Consider the following 25,264-nt stretch of genomic DNA (forward strand, 5'->3'; position numbering starts at 1 on the left):
AGATTAAGTCAAGTCAATGCAAATAGCTGATCCAGCCTTGGAGCAGGGGAACAGAATAGACAACGTTTCAAATATTCTTTATTTTCTATTACCATATTCTACAAACTAAAGAATATTAAACCCCTGTGGAAACACTCTCACTTCTCCTCCCAGCAGCTTAATCTCACTTAAAGGATTTATTTGATTTACCCCCAACTTCTTCATTTTCCTGGTGCAGACAAGCCCCTAGATATTTAAAAATATATAAGCATTTGACAACAATGAGAATTATCTCTTGGGGAATGATTGTATAGGTATTAACCTTAAAACATAACCTCAAGAATCTATGTTTTGAAGTCAGGTTTATAGTTGAACATGCTGAGCACAAAAACAAATATGTACACTGAAGAATACACTTATTTATTTTTACCACACACATAAAATCTCGGTATTAGTCAAAGGGTTGTCTCCCTTTCTCTCATTTTCTCAATTCATTGGAGTGAATTTGTTATGCAACCCACTTAAAAGTTTATGAGAGTGCAATCTATCAGCATGAAAAAAATGCTAGTAGTAGAAGGGTAAAAAAAATTATTTTACTTATAAAGATTAATGCATGAATTAGCCAGTAGTAATGACATGAAAAGGTTTGGATTTTGGTAGGTTTTGTTGTTTTGTGTGTGTGTGTTTTGTTGCTGTTTTTGGTTTTGTTTGTTTGTTTTTTGTTTGGTGGGAGGGGTTCTGCTTTTTTTTTAAAGCTCAGACATTAAAAGAAGGGCTTAGTTTAAAATATAGATATGATCTAAAATAGGTATTTTATGCTTGATGGGCTTGGAAGGATCCATCCTCATTTATCTTGAATACATCTCTGTGTCAGCAGTTGAAACGTTATTTTTCCTTTCTGATTCTACTTTGGAATTACAGGGATCAGAGATAACAAGTATCACTTACATCATCTACTCTGATCCTCTTGAATTTTTTAGCTTCTCATCACATCAGAGTTACTAACACCTTTACTTATGTGCTCTTCAACAAAAAACATTACATTTCTGTAGCAGCCTACCAACACGCCAAATTATACTTGAATTGCATTCCCATGTGAAATGCACAATCAAACTTTCAGCCTTTTGCTTGTATAACATTTTATTTACAGAACCAGGAAGTTTCCACAGCATTAACAAGCACGCCAATGCAGCTATATGGTTACCCTAAAAATAAAATAAATTTACCAAAAAAATGTGCTTCTAAGACCATAACCTAAATAATTGCCACATTCTTTAGTCTAAAAGCATAGTTTTTTGATCTTAATCCTCGACACTGTGAAAAATAATTTTTAGTATGATTTTTAATCATTACCTTGTTTGTAGGCTGACCATTCCACTGTGTTCTAATTTTCCCTCATATACAACACTTTAACTTAAATTGTAACAGGACTGGGCAAATCACTTCAGAGACACTCATGAAATGGCACAGACAGACATGACTTTTTTTCTCTTCCTAATGTGTTTTGTCCCTAGATGATATGCAGAGACTCAGTGCAGCATTGTTTTTCTGCTTTGTTCTGTCCACATACAGTCTGGAACCCATGATGAGGCTGGGTGTCTCTCTGGCAGCACCTATGAAATTCAATGTTATTCATTGTTTATTTCACATATTTTAGGATGATTTTACTTTCATAAACTGCCTTCCTACTGGCTTATATCTTGATTCAGCCATCGTATTGGTATTCTGCCTTCTCTTAACACTGCTGATATCCAGTAAGGTTTGGACTGGCACCTTCATCCAGATGCTGACACCATTGCTAATGCAACTGTTACAGTCGCATAAACGTGAGTGAAGAAGACAAGAGAAAGCCCAGTGATGCATGGACAAATGAAGGTACCATTTCTTCCCAATATCTAACTGACAGGGATCAGTCATTCTTCAAGGCTTTTTCTCTACCTCCCTGCCCCCTCTGTAATAATTACAGTAAGAGGTAACAAAAAGTAATGACTGGTAAGATGTCATCCAATATAATTTTCAAAGATCATCAAAGAAAGTCCTGCTCATTTGCAGTGACTCCCCAGCCTTCTTCATAACAAGTTTCCTAGAGGAGACATGCTGTGAATAAAGATTTTTGTCTTAGGGTAGCTACAGACTCTCAAGGAGCAGGCTTCTGCAAAGAGACAGCTAAAATTAATGATGACACAAAATTAATTCAGGTGAAAAATCCCTCAACATGTTAATTACATCTCCAGGCCTCTCCAAGAATTCATGCCATCTCACTTTTGATATCACTTTTCCAGAAAGAATGAGTCAGAGATGAAAATAACTTTTAAGGGAGGATATCCTTTCCCACTGACATAATACTTGCATTTTTTCCACTTCTTCATTTGCAGAGGCAAAGACAGGCACCACTGATAAAGTACTACAAAGCAGAATGTGGACCCTTGTTAAAGTATTGGGCCCATAAGTGCTACAGAAAAGCCATCAGAAAGAGAAGAAAATTGAAAATAAAGAACGCAAAGATATATATGTTCGATATTCATGACAGAAAGCAAACAAGCGTTTGCTGCTAAAAGTCCCTTTCAGCAAACCCAGAGTAATGGCTGGGTCTTGGGTTGTTTTTTTTCTTTTTCCAATTGGCTGAACAAAGAGAAATCCTTATTTTTGATTTATTAAATCATGACTCTGTTGTTAAGCTGCAGAACACCTGTGATGAAAGAAGAAGCAAAAAGAAATGTAAAGGGTTCTCTCACCACTTAGGCATGTCATTTCAAACTCAGTCTGCTTCTGCTTTAATACAGACTGGGAGAAAGAAATCTTGGAGAGCAGCTGTAGAGCCACATTTAACTGAACTTTAATAGAAAAGCTAGTAATTTAAATGCAGTACCATCGGGTGTGTAGGAGAGGTTCTTTCTCCCCCTTTCACTCCCGAAGGAAATGATCATATTCACAGGATCTCCACCCAAGTTTTCACTGCTATTTTCCAACAGCATACAGGGTACCACAGCCAACCTTATCAGCAATGCATTTACAGGAACTAATTAGCCATTAATGTCATGCCTCTTTTATACTGGTATAAATTCAATAGAAACATTTAAGATATAAGAGTGCTTTTACATTGATTGCATTGCATTGATTAATGCATCACATAATGTTTTCCTTCCATTAGCATCCCTATTGCTTTCTTTTTTTCACAGAGCCTGCCTCAGACCACCTGCTTTGGTGTCTGAGAGCAGCCTTACTACTGCATCTAAGCCCCAAAGAGTAACAACAGCTGACTCAGACTGACAATAGCCACTGCCACAGTGAAGCTGTGCCATGGGCAGGACAAGGATTTGGGATCTACCTGCCATGTACAGAAAACAGCGCTCTAAGGCTAGAAGAACTACTATTTTCCAAGGAATCACTCTGATCTTTTTATAGAAGGGATCCCCTATTTGCCATACATGTGCTGCATGTAGTATCCAAACCACTGTGCCACAACCTAGGACTGAAGTGAAAGAATTAAAACTTGAAATGTCAATCAGAAGCTCCCGTCTGTGCATGCAGATGCAGAGAGGGGCTGCCCTCTCTCCTTTCTGGCAGACCAAGGCCACTGTGCTTTCTAGGGATAGGGGCATGGGCAGCAGCCACTAAACCCTGCCAGGCCCTCTTCCATAGGTATCTGACAAGGATTTTTTGGAACAGCAACAAGCTGGAGATGGATGATGTCTGCAGAAGCAGAGAAAACTGTCAGCACTGCATTTCTCACCTTTCTACACACCCTCGAGGACAAACCATTCCCCAGTGAAACAACTGAAGTTGTTGCAAAGCCAAAAGATATCTTTCTGCTGTCAGTAACTTTCCACTTTGTTAAAACTTAGGAGGAAAGCAGCTGGGGTATGGACAGAGACACAGTGACCACTAAACACGCCAGTACTGTACTGGTCCTACAGCAGACTGTACATGAAAAGGCACCTCCTCATCACTTGTCCTCTGAAGAAGTTAATCCGCCTCCCAGTAGCACCAGAGCAAGGATTAACTTGGAAAACAGCTCCACCAAGCAACACTACACCGTGCTGAGTGAAAACCCTGCACCCTGCGGTGCACGCAAGGGTGAAATCCAACACTCCCACTGCAAGGCTCAGCCAGGGGCAGGAGCTGTGGGCAAACCCGCCCAAAGCAGCCTATGCCACGTCAACCAAGACAGGTCTAGCAGAGACCCCAGGGCAAGCTGCACATCTGGTCTCACCCGAGGGAGGGAGGAGGTGGCGTGGGGTCTCTGTCAGTTCAGGCAGCACCATCCTGCAGCCCCCTCAACTCCCACAGCAAACCCTGGCCAGCAGAGCTGGGAAACACATCAGTGCCTGCTGTGGTGGCAGCCTGGAAAATGGAGATGCTCACATTTACCTAGTTCCCTAGAAGTGTCATGAGGTTTGACTAAATGATGCTGGAAAACACTGAGGGCACCTGGGGGTTGTACATGAGGACCAAAGCCTGGACAGCCTCTCCTTAGGAGACACAATCTAGATGGGAAGATGGATTCATCAGGGAATTTTGCTCTTTAGGTCATTTTTTTTTTTCTCCCAAATTTTAAAAAAACACAAAACCTGCTACATTTGGCAAACTGTGAAATATTTTTCTAGCAATATTTTTCTAGCGATATTTCCAATTTTTTGTAAAAGAAATCACATTATATTGAACTTCAGCTCCTTCAAACTTGTTTTTGGCAAGCCTTCCCTTGGAAAAAATAGCTGCACATTTTTTAACAGAAATTATGGATTGCAAAGCCCTCTATGGGATGTCAGAATCCAGGAGTCCTCAGATTTCTTTTATTATTATTTAGTGATCTAATTAACTAGATCCTTAGCCCACTTAAAACACTGTAACAGTGAAAATTTTTCATTCCTATGGCAATGCAGAATTCCATTAATAAGCACAACTGGAGATTTTAAGTAAGAAGCAATAAACAAAAAAAAAAAAAAACAACACCAAAAAACAACCCCCAACCAGTAGGGTTTACAATACATTTACATTAAAAGAAATGGTGAAGTTTTTTACCTTATTCTTGTATTTTTAATTCCAAGGGATAAAATGAAAACAATAAAAATGCTATTAATAACATTTAAAGTAGCATTTAAATGAAGCTATTTATAATTGGATAAAAGAAATTTGTCTTTTTAATGTGTAAGCCTTGAAAATTGGCCAGAAAGTCATCTGTGCATTTTACTTCTTGACAGTAATCACTTTCAATATTCTGTAAAGGTACCCAGGAGACAAGCAGATATGTTTGGCAGTGAACAGTAAAACATAATCAGTCTTCAGGAAGACAGTTAAAATTACTGATCTGTGACACCTCACATGTTCAAGTCAATTAAATATGATTAACGACTATCTGGGCTGATGTGCACATTGCTCTTTTGGTATACGTACAGAGAAAAAGGAGTATGGGCATTTACTCACCCTCCTCCTTCATATTCATGCGCAGATGTGTCATGGAGTACGAACATATGTTCAGAAAATGTTTTGAGGAGAGGCAAGGTATTGATGAAACCCAGGAAACAACAGAGCCTCTGCAAGTTTCCTGCCACCTAAAGACCTGCTAAACTTTTACTGGGGAAAAAATAAGAAATATCTGGAATGTTTATATTCCCTTCCTGATGTTACAAAGAGCACTGTGCCAAAGTGGCAGCGGAGGTTTTGCCTACCTGAGCAGGTGGCGGTGGCTGTTGCACAAAGCCCTGGGGCGGCGGCGGCGGCTGCAGCACTTGCTGGGACACCGGTGGTCCTGAACCCGTAAAGCCTCCTGGGGGAAGCTGCTGGCTCGGGGAGGCCATGATGTAACCTGTCTGCTGGGCAGGCTGCTGCAGGATTGGCGAGGGGTACACGGGGCCAGAAGGCGACTCGGGGTTGTCTCCTGATGACTGACGGCTTAAGCTCATCTGGTTAAACTGCGCTGTCATGTCATCTCGCTGCGGGGCAGAAGGCAGGAGAGAAGGATGGAGACATGATGGCTGCAGCAGGCACAGGAATTAGCAAAGCAAAATAGGTTCAGAGCATGAGGGGGGAAAGGAATCACTCAGCTGCAATCCATGCCAAACTTTGCATGGGTAACTACAAAAATGGAGGCAATTAAAGTGAAAATCACTAAAAATACCTTGACAAAGACTTCCATACTGTAAGGTGAATGGGATCATTTGGCAAGAAAGCCAATTATTTTGGCTCTTAGCCTGCCACACTCACCTTTAATTCCAAAATGACAAGTGAACTCTACAGTGTTCAAAAGAAGACATTTTAAATGTAAAGGGCATGAAAATAACATTATGAATACCTCTATCCCCAAACACAGAATATGTCAGCCAAACACATGCTGGTAATTTCAGCCATGTTTCAAATTGATCCCAAGAGGAATTCAGTAAGATTCAGGTGCAGATCTTTCCCTTTTTGGACTGTTTTGAAAATCCAAGGTTGTAAACATAGAGAAAGTGAAAAAAAGCTAAGCCTAATGTTGCTATTTCAAGGCTTTTTATTCTGTGTTGGAAAGAAACAAGTTCTGTATTTGATTGAAGGGGGAAAGAAAAAAATAAATATCTGGTAGGATAAACGTACCATATAAAGTCAATGGACCTCATTACATGCTAGTAATAATACAGGCATTCTGAACTGTATCTGTTCATTCTTGCAAAAAGATTCATATTGTTCAATGCTGTCAAGTTTATTTTATGGAAGTTAAAGATTTACAAATACAATTCTAGGCATCCTCATTTGGGCCCATATCATAAGACTTTCAAATACTCAAAACTCCATCATGTGCTAATATGCTGATTACAGACAGGAAATAAGCACTATAAAAATGCTTTTTGCTCAGAACATCCATATTATTTTTTAAAAGAAGCCTCTTAATATTGTTAACAGCCCTGTGGTATTCATTCTCCAAAACCATCCTGCACAACGTATTTACTGGCAGGAAACTTCAAAATGTGTTAAAAATGAAACAAAACAAAACTAAAAAACCCAAAAAGTTTGCTTGTGGAAAGCACTGCTGGGGACTCTACAGGGACTCCCCCTCACAACAGATGTATGGATTAATGTTTTAAACACTACTGACAGACGATCAGGTGGTTTATGGAAGTAATGCTATTAACGTTACCATCATCCTACATTCATATTCAGACACGTGAGTTGTCTCTGTGAAGTTGTTCCTTTAAAAAGCTAGGATATTCGTTACCAGAATGGCAAATGACTGCTAACAGATTCTACAAGAAACTTCGCTGAGCCAGAAATGCCTCTAGATTTTCAGAAAAGAGAAAAAAGTCTTTAAACACCTATAATCTATACAGTGTTTGTATAATGTAATATATATTGAAGATATTAATTCAGATGAAGTTTCGCTATTGAATTAGCCAATAAAAATATTACCCTTCTTGTGACTGTCACTAGGGCAACCTGATATTCCTGCAACAGACTTTTCTAGAGAATTAGCATTGAGACATGCAACTTTTGTTCAGCATGGAATATTTATTTTCCTTAAAATGGTATCACTCATCTACTAGTGATTAATAACATTATTTTATCTGCAGGGATCCATTCAGCTTTGTTTCCATATCTTACTGTAACTATGTGACATTGGGGGGAAAAAAAAATCAGTCATAAACAGGATTACTAGAGCAAGAGAGAAAAACAACAGAAAAAAATCTCACAGTGCCTCTTTAAAATGTCAGCTTCATTTTAGAACAGTATAATCTTAGCCCTGTAAGCAGCAAACCAGAATCAGGCTCCAGAAGAACACACTCTATTTATTTTCATTATATACATCCATTGGTGCATTGTCATGATGTACAGCACACCACATCTTCTGCAGCTGGTTCACTGCTACTCTCCTTCCCAAGTGCTCTGATATCACCAAGGAATAAATCCAGGCAGTGGGTTTAGTATATGGATAAAAGAATATAAAATAAAAAATAATGATTTCTGGAGGTCTCTTCTCCTGTCTTTGCAGACATGAAAGAGGGATAACCCAAATCTCCCAAATAGGGATAACCTATTCAAGTTAGTAATTTAAAGTCCCTTGGTATTAAGTGAGAAGACATAAGCTCCTACCAGCAGGCACAACGAAACATTTTTTTGGAGGCTCTGCTAAGCAGGTAGAGAGCCCTGGTGTAACATCACCCTTCAGGTTAGGTAACCAGAATCAGTGGGAATGCTCTTACAAAGTGCCTGTCAGTACCAAAAGCATAAAGGAAAACAGGTATTTAGACAGGGTTCTCATGTGGGACACCTGTTGCAGGGCTCCCCTGAGGCTCTTGGACACACATATTCACACCTCCAACTTCAAGGAAACAAAAAGAAATAAAAAATCTTTAGTACCACAGAAAACTGCTGTGTTGGAGAGACTGGCAGGAGATGCTGGGGAGGATAAGAAACTGCTGGATATTGAACTGACTGAGAAGATGGCTGCATTGTCTGAACAGGCTGCAAAACAAGCACAGGGAAAGACAATAAATTCCACCATTTAGAGAAAAATAACAACCACCACCACCACCACCTTTGTTATTGAGAACAAAGATCTCAAACACAGCTCTGAAAATACAGGTGGCTCATCACCAGCCTGAGTACAAGAGGTCAGGTATTGTGATTTTAGTCTTCATTTTAGTCTTATACCAAACAATTATTTATTATTGATAATTCTGCCTCTTTTCATGGATTTGGTGGCTGTTAGATTAAATATAGCCACAGCTATACCTTCTTACTCGTAATATGAGGCAAAGCCAAATTATGATTCTACATTTAATTTACCGAGATAAAAATGGAAAGCAGCACAGCATAAGTGCACATTTGAATTTTGCTGTTAGTGACTGATTTAACTCTGAGTGTGTCACAGGCAAAAGAATAACGATTGTAAAGCTGCTTTGGGAGAACACAAGAGTTTCAAAAAATGACAAGGAACAGGCTGTGAATTACCAACAGACAGGCCATCAGCTTGGAGCAGATGTTTATCTAAGTGAAAAAAACAATTTTCCACAGCACTATTACCTTGGAATAGCTTTAGTATTCCTTTCATTTTAACCTCTCATGTAACTTCTTGCATAGGTTTGGTACTATCTTCTAAAACTGTGAAGACCCAGTCAAATAATAAAGAGTCATAATCATGTAAGTCCAAACCCAATAAAATCAAAGCAACTTTACTGAATTTAAATACTCTGTTACTGTAACCTGGGATGAAACTGTGCCAAATTGTAAAGCTGCACAAGAACCACAGCAGATCTTGGCTGCTCTGTTACTAAGCAGGATGTAGGATTCTTGCTTGAGTAGTTCCCTCCGCCTACTCTGCTCTGGGAGAACAGGCATGCAATCCACAAAATTAAGTTTGAATGACACCCAGAGCCTGCTGCCCATGCTCAGCCACACCTGGCCATATGCCACAGCCAGCTCAGGGACCAGAGAGCCAACATACCATGTGCTCAAACAACGTCGTTCTTCCTGCTGTAGCTCCAGAACTTCTAGCTCAGAGCAGGATCATGGCCAGAACACGGGTGCAGGCAGAAAACCACCAATCTGGGGCAGAGGTGCTTGGAGACCACCCATAGATTGGGCCCAATACAAGTGGACATGAAAGGGTTTGTAGAGCTCTTGCTGCACTTTATTCTTTGACTCAAGCCCACTGTTGTCAAAAGAGAAATGTCCCTGGCTCTTTGGAGAGAATTACAGACTGCAGTGGCTTGGCAATGAATGCTTCAGCTTCCACTAATGGGTGAATTTTGCAAACTAATTTTATGTAGACATACAACCAACTCACTTAACAGTACTTTTGAAAATGAAATCATCCTTGAGATAAAATTGAAGATGTAATCTTCCCTCTCTGCTTTATCCATGTTGAAAATAACATCCTGATATTCAGTCTAGCTGCATTCTTCCCTTCTACCCTCTAAGTCATTCTTGATATCCCCAAGAGCTCCTTCTTTTTTTCCAATGACACCACACCTACCTGTGTGACAAGGTGACTTGCCATTTGCTGCTGTGGCTGTTGAACCTGTTGAGGCTGCTGGGGTGAAGGCTGCTGCTGAGACTGTCCCACCATCTGGCTCCTCATTGTCTGCTGGCCGCTGGGAGGATTGTATATTGCCGGCGTCCCATCAGGATTTACAAATGGTTGACCTGAAACAAAACACCCAGCCCTTACTGAATGCTTTTAAGAACATACTGTTTCCTGTGTGAAAGCAAACAATTTTGCTTTAACTGATCACTCTTTAGCTGACCTGCTACAAGAGTAAAGTGTTCATCACTCTCAATATCTCATTACAGTAATTACAGGATCAGACATCTCTTTTTTTTCAGGGAAGACAGCAGATATTTGTTTAGGCAGTATGATTTTCCAAGAAATGGGTGGAAAGTTACCATGGCTATAAGATGATTCAGATGCTATGGTTACTTAAAATCATTCAATGATGAATCAATTAACATTAAAATTGAACTTTGGAGCAAACACTGAAGGTAGAGAATGTTCCCTTACATTTTCCTCTCACACAACAGCAGTCAAATGTACACAGCTACTTCTAAAACAATACAGTTTGTAGGAAAGGGGAAAAAAAACAAACCCACACTTGTTACTAATTTATTTACGCATTCTAATAACACAGTGCTGTACTTTTGAGAGCTGTGCCCTATGTACTTAGAGGAGCTAGAACTCCAGTTTTCAAGGAATCAACTCTTAAGGTGTATTAAAAAAATCTCTTGTATACAAGAAAAATTCTGTTCAGAGTTCTGGTAAATTGTGAACTCATTTTGCTTCAGATAATCAAGCTGGGGGAAAATAACCTTGTAAAACCAATGTTTGTTTAAAATAAAAAAGTTGACCTAAGTCATTGTCTTGAGAACAAAAAAGAAATTTTATTTCTCTGTATGAAAAATGTTTTCCATTACTTCAGTTCTCTTTTCACTTCCATCATAAATATGTAAATCAAAGGAATTATAAACGGTTCCATGAGAAAAAAAGAAACAATTTTAGCAATGATCTGATAACCTTTAAAGCAGGTAACTAAAGTATGAATATCTGAAATAAAAAGGGAGATCTGGAGGAGTTCAGTGACTGAGAGCAACAGTGAAATAATGAACTTCTGATTTGTACCCTACACGGAATCTCTACCTGTTCTATCTACTCCTCAGCCTTTCAGCTTCTCCCTCCAATGAATCATGGTCAGAAATGCATGAGGAACACTGGCTAAAGAACCTTGCCTTCTCTCTCTCTAAAGCATCAAGTTTCTGGATGAACTCAACGCCACATTCACGCTGAGAAAGGTCACGAGTGAGTGGAAAAGAAGCACGGCGCAGTTCTGTCCATTGATTTCCTGATTCTTGCTGTGAACCCACTGGGTGACTATGGCATGGACTCCCAACCTTTGGGAATCTCAAGCCCCAGAAGTACTTTAAAAGACTGAGTGAGTAAGATAACACGCTCCCAAAGCCTGTGTCAGATGCTCAAGGAAAGCCAATAAAGAGTATTTCCTGTGGCTCAATGAAAGATGACAGAACTGAAATGTAAAGTCCCACCAACACTTTTAAAGATAAAAAAAGACTTCTCATGAAGAAGTCTTGAAATCAGAAATGAAAAGGAGAGATCAGAAGGTAACAAGGAAGACATTTGTAAGTTATGAACTGTGCCCCTGATAGAAGGGCAAAGATTGCAATGTCATTTCAAGGAGTACAAATGAAAAGTAAATGCTCTTAAATTGTCAGAGCGGTTAAGGAAGAACATGTCAAGAGGAATCCTTTAAAGGATGAAGCAGGCTGATGAATTAAGTGAAATGGAGAGCACAGCCACATAAATGGTTCTTTGCCAAAGCAAGTAAGAAACTTGGCTATCTGGGAAGGAGAAAGGTAAAGCAGAGGAGAGAAAATAAAGGAAACCGCAGATATGGAAAAGAAAGTGCGGATTCCCAACACCTGGGAAGGAGCAGAGTGTTATAATCAGAGCAGGAAGATATTGACAGCATCTCTAGATGCCATTAGAGGCTTGCACAGTCAGTGACTATGCAGTGTGAAAGGAAGGAATGATCTTTAAAGGACATGGTATTATGATCAAAAGAGAGAAAAAGACTGGAAGTAGCCACTCTGCAAGAGAAGAAAGAACTAAAGAATGGGGTTACATAGGATAAGAAAATCTATTCATTACAGGAAACAAAGATCCTTTTTCCTTTTCTTTCAACTGTCTTCTCTTCACCTCTGCTTCTGACAGCATCCATCACTTTGATAGTTGATCACAGCATCTAGCAATCTAAATCTCCTCCCTGTGGAGCTTCTTTTGTAATGTTTCCCTAATAAGATGCAAAGATTCTGAGCCCAAAGAGTGACTATTTTGCAGCATGTATTTTACTGCATGTGAAAAACACAGCAGATGCCGAAGTACAGTCTGACTTCCAGCACAAGGCAGGAGCATGAAGCTAGAAGTGTGAGACAAGAATTTTAGGCTTTTAAAGAATCTGCTCCCTCCATTTACTTTATTATGTATATATTAACATGGGAGCCACAGAAACAAAACACAAGGTTTGAAAGAAACACAAAATAATATATACACAAAATACTTGCTCCCTGAATGTTAAACATACAAACATACAAGGGTTTCCCAACGATGCATCTGCAGACAATGAGGCACACGAAGAGGGAAGATGAGGTTCTCTGGTCTAGTGACAATACTGAAAGGCATTATACCTATAGCAGAAAAATAAGACTCCCTAGGTACCAGGCAAAAATCTGAACTAGCTGCTGCAATTTGCTAAATTGACAAGACAGATGTAGGAGATGTTCGTCTTACACAGCTCCTCTGGCTTTCAAGTGTGGTGAGCTCCAGCCTCTGTCCTTGCCTGTCCAGGAACAAGCAATATCTCTCAGCTGTTTGTGGGCTCCAAGCAGCATCAATTCATTTGTTTTTCAGTCCTGTCACCTGAAATACAGATGACTTCTGCCTAGGCCTGCTGAGTTTTGTATGGATATGGACCATATGGTGGAACACAAAAATGCTGTCTTCTGTACTGACCAAGAAATTTCAGTGTTTCAGGCAGAACTGACAACCACCAAAACAGAAATAAGCAGATTAATATAATGATGGATCTTTTCCTTGCTGACAGTATTAGGCTCTCACGTCAATAATGCAGAAGCTTGGAAAAAAATACACTTGAAGAGTAAAGGTTTGTACAAGTTACCAAGTCACCTCTCCAGAAAGAACTTACCAAACTTATCACATTCAACTCTAAACAAACAAGAACTCCTCCTTGGTTTTAAATATGCTGATAGATATTGATGAGACCCAGATATAAATATCTAAAAATATCTGTGGAAAGATTGGCTTAATAATTTATCAAGGCTGTATTTTTCTTAAATGCTGCAACTTTCTTGACTGAACTATGACCAAAAAAATTATACTTAGTAGTGGACACACAAATAAGCTTTAAGTATTTCCACCAAATAGTGGAACAGAGGGATTTAAAACCCATAAAATACAAGTTATAAACAAAAATCCTCAAAGAAAAAGCTCCTGAATGTTCTATTAAGGACTTTGAAAAAAATATTCTGGAGTTTAACCCTCAGCTCTCAGTATAATGGGAGATACATTTCACTACAGGCTTTCTTGTTTTAAACCCAGCGTAACTCAGCTAAGGTTGACAGCACAGCTAGTCATGGCCACTGGAATAGTCCGAACTACTGAAGAAGCACCGCAGCCTCAAACTCTCTGAACCTTTTTAACACTGACAGTACAATACAGTGGGGAGTAACAGCACAACATGATCCAGACTTCATCCAGACCAAGGAAGTAACAATTTGCCTTACGCTTTCAGCAAGCACCCAAATTCAAACTGAAGAGTTTCTGAAGCTCTCACAGCACTTGGGAGCTCTAGCATTTGGGCACTGCAAGGGCCTTGATTGTGAGCTGCAGTGATGAAAACTATCATGAATCGAAGAGTTACATCTTGCTCTTATCACAAACCTCACAATTTAAATACAATTACTAATCATACAGCTTACATAACATTAATTCTGAAGTTCAAATTAAAATGCAGCCTTTAAGCCTTGTGAAATTCTGCTGTTAAGCACAATCTCTAAGAATGTGATGTCATATTTTGGTCACACCGTATCTCAGCATGCTTGATATAGAAGAGCATCTGTCTTTATTGATGCTAACAGGATCTCAGAGGATTCACTGAGAGCCAGGGAGTGCCAGGACAATGTTGAATGATGAGTATCTTGTCTGGGATGGAGCAAGTGTGTTTTGTATCACTTCCCACCAGCTATGCCACAACAGCCTCGGAATCGAATCTAGCTTTGTGTGCACATTTGAAAACAACCACTTCCCAAACATCATTTCAACGTATATTTGCTCATAAAGTGCCTCCAGAAAAATATGTCTAGAAACAAGAAATTTGCTGATTCCCCAGCAGACATCAGAAACACCAAAGGGCAGAATCAGGCAGGAGAGAACTGTACTGACCTGTGTGCGGGTTGAGAAGGATACTGCCAGGCGGTATCCCTGCAGCTTCAAGTGGAAGAATGATATAGCTGGTGTTGCTGGGGGCCACCTGGCCACTCATCCCGTTCTCAGGGTAGGACACGCTGCCTGAAGAATTGGCCGCTACCCCGGGGACGAGAGATGCACTTTGGAGAGGCTGATGTATTCGTGACAGTGATCCTGAGGAGCCAGCACTGCTGGAAGACTCTGAGCCTAACAGGGAGACATAATCAGAGCAGGAAGCGGGGTTACAAGGGACCACACCAGGTAGGGCACATACACAAGGACAGCCCTCACAGACTGCAAAGGCATGCATCACTTTATGCCCAGCTAGTAGGAGCAGGATTTTCACTCCCTGCTGACCCCAGCACCCAGTGGTAACTTTTACAACCCAAAAACCCACTTTCCTCATGCAACATCTGCTTCCCCCATCAGCCAGTAAGTAGACTTACCAAAGAGGAACACAAAATCCTCAGCATGTATTTATAATGCCAAGGTATCAGTTCGTAATATATAAAAACTAAACATAGTGTTTATTAATGAAAAAAACTCAGAAAACAAACAAAAATGTAACACAAAAAATCACCAACATTCTCTGTAAGTAAAATGCAACAGAAACTAAGTTATCAGTCTAGTCACAAGGTAGCTGTGCAATATTCATATTAACTTAAAGCTATCTGATGCTACCTAAGAATTTTGCCACTTTGGTTTTTCAACATCAAACCTAATAAAACAGATCATGCAAGATAAAACAACTATGCTAAACCACATTAGTTCCTGGAAGGATGGGAAGACACACTACTTTAAACCCCAAATATAATTTCCAGACTTCGGAGATATTACTTGATTAGATTTTAATTTGCTTCACATAAAAAAGACAAGAATCTCTGAGAGCATAAGGCTCAGGTGATCAGCTTCCTTGAAGCAGATGGTATGGATGCTTCCTCCCCAGAGCAAAGTATGTTTTAATTGCTACTTATGTCATTTTACTTGAGTGCGCTGTCTATGCATCTAACCTCCACAGTGTTCACCTGCAGGTACAGACTAAAAGCAAAGACAGAATTCAGACTTCTGTTGAGAAAACTACTTTGAGGCAAATTATATCCTTTCAGATATGGGATACTGTAGGTAGACCCTGTAGTAGACTGCTCAGAGCCTCAAATTCATTTTCAGTCAAATGCACTTGAAATTCATTTATTTTCTCATATTTAAAGAAATTAGAGCGGAATAGGTTTCTTCTGAAGAAATCACACCAGCATCCTGTTACTTAGCAGAGGATCTTTCCACAGATTACTGCAGGTAATGTCTTACTGTGTAAGACATTTTTTATCCATCTTCTTCAAACTTTGTACAGCAGCTACTTACAGACACAGTCCCCTCTATAAGCTGTGCACTTTTTGCCATCAGCAGAACACTAAATCTGCTTCTCAATATCTAATCAAGAAAGCAGAAGAGATTTCCAAGGAAAATTTTAATTTCTATAAATACACTTCAAAGTTGTATTAGTCGCTGTATTTTCCCCCTCCTTGTAGACTGAGGTTAGAAATGTAGAAATATTATTCCTGAAGAAATAATTCTATTTATTAGATCATTTCAGATTTCAGTGTTTCTACAAATTGCAGAGTTATTTTTGGAGGTCATCCTCATCAAACTGCAAGTAGCATTTGGCATCTTCCTTGCAACTGTAAATGCAACTGCTGGAGTTCAATTTTCCTTCCAGATCAGTTTCAAGTCCCCTGCTGTATTTCTCTGGACTTTCTACATGCACTTCATGTTGCCTCTTTTGAGTTGTCGCTTTACTTTCTCCTCTTTTCCTTCACCTTTTGAATTCAATGGGTCAGAAAACTACCTGGAGATGGTAGTGGTGATGTGATTTCTTAAACCTCCCATTATTTCGAAGCGTGTGAGTAGTATCAAGCCTGAATTCAGACTCTCTGCACTTTTTGTGCTATCCCAATGAAATACTATTGGCATAAAAGAAGATTGCAGCTCTGATACTCAACTGTGCGGTGTTTTTTTTAGTTTCCCCCTTTCTGTTGTCTTTATGGCAGAATCATGTATTGATCTACACCAGCTTCTGTGTGATACAAGCCAGAGGACTGCAATGAATCCAGATGTACTCATCACATGGAAGCAGTGGAAAATACTTTGAAGCTATCACCTCACATTGGTCAAGCTGATAGCTTTGAAAAGTCTGCCTTAAAAGATCGAGATCTGCTCTCCCATGTCAGTAGACAAAGTTAGTGATTTTAAAATAATGCAAATAAGTCACAAAACTGTATCAAGAATTTTCTGAATTGAAAAAGAAAATCCAGAAATTACTATACCAATTTTGCCCCCATTTATACTGTATAAGAATGATCTACTTTATTTTATTCCATTATTCTAACTTATTTCCTATCATTTTAAGTCTAGACCTATTAAGCCAAGAAAATTCCAACACTAATGTTTGGAAATTAACACCAATTAATCTTGTCTTTGTAGCTCTGATTAGCTGTTTTCACGCTGTCTAAATTTGGAATAAGAAATCACCGTATAATGAATTCAGTACTGTAGAAAAGGGAAAAAAATAAACTATCTGACTTTATTCAGATTCATATTAAGAGATGTCTTGCTAAAGACTTCTGAAAGGAACTTGGACTAAATGAGATTTTTGCCCCCATTACACAATCTAACCTCTTTTTTTCAATATGTAATGATGGATAGTTCTTCTAGACTATTCTGTAATTTTCTTGCTGCTTCACAGTTGAGATAATAATAACCTTCACATTCTCATCACTTTCCATTAATATATTTTTTAAGTATTCTGAGAGATACAGAAGTTCAAAGAGTTGTAAAGAAGAAGAGACAGAAAAACCACCACAAATGCTTAATAGCTTAGAGGGTTTGCAGAGGGAGAGTGTGGAAGTACCATTTATTTTCCAATATTCTAAGCACTAGTGAGTGATGCAACATGTCCTGTTCTACTTTTCCTTGGAGCAGCATTAAGTATCTGATGACTTTGAACATCTCTGCTCATCTCACCCTCCAAATCCAAGGCAATGTTTCCTTTCTTACCAACTACACTCTCAAGATCTAGCCACTACCACTGCTTACTCTAGACCATCAATTTTTCAGGAACAACAGAGCACTGGAAGCATTTTTGTCTTGGATATAGGTTCTTGGATTAGAAATATCTATTTGCTGCTTCTGTAAGTCACTTGCCTTTCTCTACATAACAACATATTTAGCAGTTTTTTTAATGAAAATGGTACGTGCTCATGTGAACATGATTGTTTCTCTCGAAGCTGAACTTCTAAAAATAAAACTGATGTTTCAGCACAGTCAGTTGGTGTGAAAATTATGACTGGAAGAAGTTGGCTCGTGACCTGCTGCCCATACATCAATATTCTGACAGTTTTCACTGTACTTACAAGATTCATCAGGCTAATGTCTGTTTCAAGAAAATTATGAAAGGAAACAGAAGGAGAAATCCAGTTACAAAACTCAGAGAAAAAATATACAGGACACTTTATTAAGAAAAACTGCAAAACCTGAACAACAAAACAAACAAACAAAACAGCAAAGGAAAGTTAATGTATTAAAACGCCTGCAGTAATGTATTGAAATGCTTTTCCCAACAGGAGTAGCAATGAGCACCTAACAGGAGAGATTAGACTGTGTCTCCGATTACTTGGAGCCCTGCCAAGGAAGCTAATGATCCCTACAGATCTGTATCAACACAGCTAATACCCCAATGCAGCTTTCTGCAACTAAGGGGGAAAGAAATACACTCCAACAGATGTGCGTTCCACTGAATGGCAAATGCATTAAGAGAAGCTAAAGGTGCAACAGTTACAACTTTTAAGCCTTCCAACAAGTATTTAACTAGATATGTAGATACACATACAACATTTCTATGAAACACATCTTGTCTTCCCTCATGATGCTAAAACCTGTTGCAATGTGTCAGTGACAATAACATGGTAGTTGATGTGCTAGATTTTCTCTTTTTGGGTGTTACAGACTGAACAGGTACATCATTGTACCCCTACAGGGACAACTATTTCACTTACCACTCTTAGTCAGCCCTGGAAAGTCTACTATATTACTAGAAAGCTAAACAAACCAACACTTTGTATGATGTCCTAAGTAGTAGGAATGCAATCTGATTGAAATTTGTTAAATTATTAACTCCCCACTCGATATTGAATTACAGCTTAGAACAACTCTTTGTACCTACTGAGCTACAGAATAATAGTGAAGGAAATTTTATTTGCAGTGTACAATCTGTGTTTTTCAGTAGAACAGGGTACTCTAAACGATCAACAGGTGCATGAAAATAACCATCAGAACCAATAAGATAACCATGTAATGGGTTTCAAACAGCCCCTTTTGTGAAGTTTGCAAAAATGATGTAACAGAATTCCTTTGCTAAGCTCCAATTCCTGTGCAGCTGAATGCAATAAAGTCTAAGACTAATTGACACTACTGGACTCTACTGCAGAGAACAGCACGTTCTGTGATCTCTTGCCTAAGGGGAAGCTAACACCTCTTTGTGCTTCAGTTTCTGCTTGTTTGCTATGTACCATTAATTACTGATTTACCACAGGTTAGGGGCAGAACATTTAACTGTGGTGACAATATGAAAAGTGATCTAGAAAGGCTACAACATTAATATTGCATCACCGTATACCCTGTTGAAGGCAGCTGTGAGCCTTCTGTGAAAATCCTGAAAATTTTAATACTCCTGTGCTCAAGAAGAGTGCTTAACAATGCTTCTGGATGGAATAATCTTCATATTTAAAGAGACCATAAATATTTTCCATCATTTAGCCAATGAGGAACATTTTGACCAGCTAATGACTTCATGCTGCTTTCATACAAATTATATGCAAGAGAAAAATATTTTAAATTCATTACTGTGAACTATAAAGTTCATCAGAGAAAAGTCTAGTACTTTCTGTAGGAGAACTGGGACAGAATCAGTGCCTAGCAGGCTCTGCCCCATTACCAGGGCAGCACGCCTAACATGGGTAACAACACCTCTGCAATTCCACTTCAACTACTGTAGTGAAGACAAGAAAACAAAAATAATCAAAATCACCCAAAATAAAAACACGATCAACCTTTAAATGTCTAGTGAGCTACAGAACACCTGGGCTGCCTATGGCATGAGTAGAGAGTAATGAAGGCTGTGCACGTTTTGCATACTATCAAGTATTGCTTAGTACCTAATGCACCTTAGGAAATGCAAGTAGTACATGGGAACTTTGACTACTCTATGAATGCACTTAGCTATTTTTTTGGTAAAGGGAAAACACTTTATCCAGACAAAATCCCCTATTGTTTTTTGAATTGTTTTTCTTTTCTGCTTTAATGCCATTCAATAGCATTTTAGAGAGAAGGTTAGAAATAGTGATTAGGATATTAGTTCTTATGACTTTTCTCAGGCTAACTGACTTCGTGTCCTTTGAAGGTGTATGTTTGTTTTGACATCCAGTCTTGCTCTTTTTCCCCACCTCTTCTTTTTATCTTGTTTCTCTTTTACTCTTTCTGTGCCTCAGCTAGCTTTCCAGTTTAAACACATTCCTTACTAAAAGTCAAAGCACTTAAAAAAGAGCATGGAATTTTAATATCACTGATGTTTTAAAAATGTATTATAAGAGCTTTCATTTGAAAGCAATTTGGGGTTTGGTGCCTACAGAGTGCAGATGCATTTACAAGTATTGGCATACTTCACAAGTCTCTCCTTTAATACATTTCCTAAGTGCATCCTTTTTACTATGCTTGATTTTAACACTAAAATGGCTTCTTAAAAATATTGCCCTTGCAATTAGATGTCTCCTCCAAACTGGATTTCCCTGACACCATTTTAAATGCTTTGCACCTCTGCAACACAATGCTGCAGAAAAATACATTTACCTGCACTCTACTGAAGGTAGAATGATACAAAAAAAGTATAGCAGGAGCCTGTGCCTCTAATTCTTGTACATCAAATTCAGTCCTGATGCTATTGAAATAGTCATGGGAGGCAAAGAAATCTGGAATTGAAACCATGGTCTATTCTATACTTCAAGCCCCACTGTATAGCCTATTCAGTCTATAGTCAAATAAAAAATACATGAGAGTGTAGTTTCAAAACTACATACACACTGAAATTGCCCCCTGCCTTCTCTAGGGCAGATCCCACAGGCATACAGAACACGTGATAGGGAGGATTCTGTCATCTCTCCATCTGGCTGAACACAGTGATGAGGGGACAGGGGGCAATGGTGACAAGGTCCTGCCCAGCACAGCAGGCAGGTCTCCTCTGTTATTATCTCACTGTCCCAGGTGCCCTGAGATAACAGATGTGAGGCTCTGAAAGTGGAACCAAACAACAGCAAGGATGGTGGTTCACTTGGCTGGAGGTTAATTCAGACTACGCCCTGCATCAAAACTGTTTCCATAAAGGAAAAAGGATGGGTCATGGTCATGGGAGATTCCCTTCTGAAGGGAACAGAGGGCCCAATACACTGATTGACTCATTTCTTAGGATTGTCTGCTGCCTCCTTGGGGCCTGGGTTAAAGATGTGAAAAGAAAACTTTTTACCATGATACAGCTTTATGGATCATTATCCATTACTGATTTTTCAGGTAGGCAGCAATGAAGTCCCAACAAAAAGTCCATGGGCAATCAAGAGACTTCAAAGCCTTGGGATGGTTGTTAAGGGATCAAGAGGAAAAGGAGTGTTCTCCTCTGTCCTTCCAGTTGCAGGAACTGATGAAAGAAGAGCCAGAAGATTAAGAACAGACTCTGAGCCTGGTGTCAATGACAGAATTTTTGGGGTTTTATCATGGGTTGGTTTATAGAACACCAGGCCTGCTGGTGACAGACAGGGTAGACCTGTCTCAAAGGGGGAAAAGTATCTTTGCAGAGGCGTTATCAGGTCTTTAATCTATATTTGAAAAGGGAAAGGGACGTAATACAGCACACCAGTGTTTAAGGGATGGTGTGCTAGTGAGATTCTTTGGTCTGAAATCCCAGTGGAGGCAGGGGATGGGAGATCCATGTGGCAGTGAAGACAAAAAGGTTACTGATGCGTCATAAATGATGGAAGGGCCTGAGAATGATCAGTAGGAATTATAGCTTCTTCCCACAAAAAGGGGGCAGGATCAATAGCCCAGCTTAAGGGCATCAGCACCTGCATGCACATAGCATGCAGAACAAACAGGAGAAGCTGGAAGTAAGCGCACAGCAGGATAGCTGTGACACAGTTACCATGGTGGAAACATGGGTGGGATGACTCACACAAGTGGAGCACTGCAGTGGATGGCTGGAAATGCCTCTGAAGGGATACACAAGGAAGGAGGGGTGGTGGAATATGCCTTGTATGCTAGAGAGTGTTTTGACTGTTTAGAGCTTGACAATGGTGATGAAAGGGTTGAGTGTTTATGGGTAGAAACCAGAGAAAAGGCCAACAAAGCAGATGTCAGAGTTTGTTATAGACCACCCAAGCAGGATGAAGAAGCAGACGAAATATTCTATAAGCAGCTGGGAGAAGTTTCATAATCAGTGGCCCTTGTTCTCGTACATGACTTCAACTTACCAGATAATTGCTGGAAATACGACACAGCAGTGAGGAAACAGTCTGGAGTGCATGGAAGATAACTTCCTGCCACAGCTGGGGAGGGACCCAGCTTGGGAAAGTGCCCCACTGGGCCTGTTTTTTGTGAACAGAGAACTTGTGAGTGATGTGATGGTTGGAGGCTTTATTGGGCACAGTGATCATGACAGACAGTTTTCAACTCTCAGAAAAGTAAGGAGACGGGTCTGCAGGTTGGCTACCTTGGTCTTCCAGAGGGAGATTTTGGCCTGTTTAGGCAACTGGCTGATGGAGTCCTTGGGAAGCAGTCCTGAAGGACAAAGGGGTCCAGGACAGCTGGACATTCTGCAAGAAGGAAATCTTAAGGCACAGGAACAGGGTGTAACCATGTGCTAAAGACAGGCCAGCATGGAACACAGCCAGCTTGGCTGAGGGGAAAAAAAAAGGTTATGCAGGGAGAAAATTAGAAAGTCCAAAGCTCAGCTAACACTTAATCTGGCTACTGCTGTAAAAGACAACAAAAATGTTTTTATAAACACATTAGCAACAAAAGGAAGGCTAAATAGGGTCTCCATCCTTTATTGGTTGCAGGGGGAAACACAGTGACAAAGGTGGAGCAAAAGGCTGAGGTACTTAATGCCTTCTTTGCCTCAGTCTGTAATATCCAGACCTGTTCTCTGGCTACCCAGTCCCCAGAGCTGGAAGACAGAAACAGGGAGCAGAATGAAACCCCCATAATCCAAGGGCAGAGTTAGTGATATGCTACACCACCTAGACACACACAAGTGTATGAGGTCAGACGGGATCCGCCCAAGGGTTCTGAGGGAGAGAGTGGAAATGCTCACTGAGCCACTTTTCATCATCTATCAGCAGTCCCAGTGGGATGTCCCAGTTGAGTGGAAGCCAGCAAATGTGATGCCTACCTACAAGAAAAGCCGGAAGGAGGATCTGGGGAACTAGAGGCCTGTCAGTCTGACCTTGGTGTGAGAAAACTTAGGGAGTAGATCATCTTCAGTACCATTATGTGGCACATACAGGACAACCGGGCAATAGGGCCCTGTCAACATGAGTTTAGGAAAGGCAGGTCCTACTTAACCAATGCAATCTCCTATGACAAGGTGACCCACTTAGTGGATGAGAGAAAGGCTACGGACGTTGTCTACCTGGACTTCAAGAAAGCTGTTTCTCAACACAGTTTTTCACAGGACTCCCCTTGAAGATCTGGCTGCTCATGGCCCAGATGGGTGTACAGTTCACCCTGGCTGATGGCCAGGTCCAGAGTGAGGGTGAATGGAGTTATACACAGTTGGAAGCTGATCACAAATGGTGTTCCCTAGGGCCAAGTCCTGTTTAATGTCTTTATCCATGATCTGGACAAGGGGATCAAATGCATCCTCAGGAAGTTTGCAGATGATACCAGTCTGGGAGGGTGTGTTGATCTGCTGGAGGGTAAAAAAGCTTTACGGAGGGATCTGGACAGGCTGGAGCAACGGGCTGAGACTGATTTTATGACATTCAATGAGACGAAGTGCCAGATCCTACCCTTGGGTCACAACAAACCCATGTAGTACCACAGGCCTGGGAAAGAATGCTCAGGGGAAAAAGACCTGAGGGTGTTGGTCAACAGCCAGCTGGATATGAGCCAGCAGTGCTCCCGGGTGGCCAAGAAGGCCAATGGTATCCTGGCCTGTATCAGCAATAGTGTGACCAGCAGGACCAGGGCAGTGATCATCCCCCTCCATTCTGCACTGGTGAGGCCGCACCTCAAATCCTGTGTCCAGTTCTGGATCCCTCAATGCAAGAAGGACATTGAGGTGCTGGGGTGTGTCCAGAGAAGGGCAATAGAGATGGTGATGGGTCTGGAGCACAAGTCTGATGAGAACTAGGGTTGTTTAGGCTCAGGCTCAGAGTTCTTTTCCCTCCCTACAACTACCTGAAAGGAGGTTGTAGGAAGGTCAGGGTGGGGCTCTTCTCTTCTCTTCTCTTCTCTTCTCTTCTCTTCTCTTCTCTTCTCTTCTCTTCTCTTCTCTTCTCTTCTCTTCTCTTCTCTTCTCTTCTCTTCTCTTCTCTTCTCTTCTCTTCTCTTCTCTCTTCTCTTCTCTTCTCCTCTTCCTCTTCCTCTTCTCTCTTCAGTAACAAGTGACAGGATGAGAGGTAATGGCCTCAAGTTTCACGAAGAGAGGTTTAAGTTGGATATTAGGAAAAAATTTCTTCACTGAAAAAACTGTCAAGCATTGTAATAGACTATATCCAGGGAAGGGGCTGAGTCACCATCTCTGGAGGTATTTAAAACACATGAGAGCATGGTTTAGGGGTGCACTTGACCATGTTATGTTAATGGTTGGACTTGATGACTTTAAAGGTCTTTTCAACTCTGGCTTTACGATTGTTTAAAATTTTAAACTACATTCAACATCCAGAGATCCAAAATGTAATTACTATGTCAAAGGTTTTATTTATTTATTCTGAAAACTCCATTCCCCAGCATACAAAAGCTACTGTAAAATTTGCAGGATAGGAATGAAATCTGACCAACCCAGGTTTGATAAACTGGGTGTAAATTAAGAACCATCCATAAAACACTCTCAAGCTGCAAGAGCACTAAGTGCTAAGTATTGATTACCATTTGTCCTGTACTATAGGTATCAACTGAACCAATCTGATGGAATCATCTGATGGCCTCATTACTTTTATGCACTTTTAACCTAAAGTATAATAGAACAGCTTAATGGTATAGCTTGAAATTACTTAGATCCAAGACCCTGTGGCTCACTCATATGTTAATGTACTCGTGAAGTTAATGCAAATAAATGCAGAATTCCCACCAGATTCATAGTCTCCTTAAATGATGCTTTTGTTTAATGGGAACTAAACCAGAAAATGGAGAGATTGCAGGACCTCTGTGAATCCCCCATGTCTGCTTGCTTCCACCACAGCCTCAACTGCCAGCAACAAGGCAGAGGCTGTACTCCAAAATACAGATGGGCTGCATTTTAGCAATGACAACAAAATGTTCTTGGATTTCTCCTCAGATATCTGACATTTAATTATTCACAACTCAAAAATATCAGGATTAATAAAAAGGTAAAATCTGTGCTTTCTCTGAAAGGAATACCACCTTTTCAGGCTACAAGCGCAGATGGTGTTCAATAGGGTGTGCACATGCTATACTCCAGGGAAAGCCTACCTCTCCTATGATTTTCAAACCTCAGGCACAGTGTTTTTTCTTGATCCCTAAAATCTCAGGAGCAGGTACCCA

General features: G+C 40.2%; 1 protein-coding gene across 38 annotated transcripts in view; it reads right to left on the reverse strand.

Annotated features, from left to right (window-relative positions):
• Window positions 1–25,264, reverse strand: part of ARPP21 (cAMP regulated phosphoprotein 21) — a 654,082-nt gene that overhangs the window by 38,876 nt on the left and 589,942 nt on the right. For 35 of the 38 annotated variants that reach the window (XM_069007670.1, XM_069007667.1, XM_069007674.1 and 32 more), the window contains 4 exons: window positions 14,420–14,650; window positions 9,926–10,095; window positions 8,308–8,412; window positions 5,649–5,912 (listed from right to left, as the gene is read on the reverse strand). In XM_069007670.1, the coding sequence (XP_068863771.1) occupies window positions 5,649–5,912; window positions 8,308–8,412; window positions 9,926–10,095; window positions 14,420–14,650 (770 nt within the window). The remainder of the gene's footprint in view (window positions 1–5,648; window positions 5,913–8,307; window positions 8,413–9,925; window positions 10,096–14,419; window positions 14,651–25,264) is intronic. The other 3 variants (XM_069007690.1, XM_069007695.1, XM_069007692.1) reach the window with 1 other exon arrangement.

This window comes from Aphelocoma coerulescens, chromosome 2, assembly GCF_041296385.1.
Source record: "Aphelocoma coerulescens isolate FSJ_1873_10779 chromosome 2, UR_Acoe_1.0, whole genome shotgun sequence".
Classification (NCBI taxonomy): Eukaryota; Metazoa; Chordata; class Aves; order Passeriformes; family Corvidae; genus Aphelocoma; species Aphelocoma coerulescens.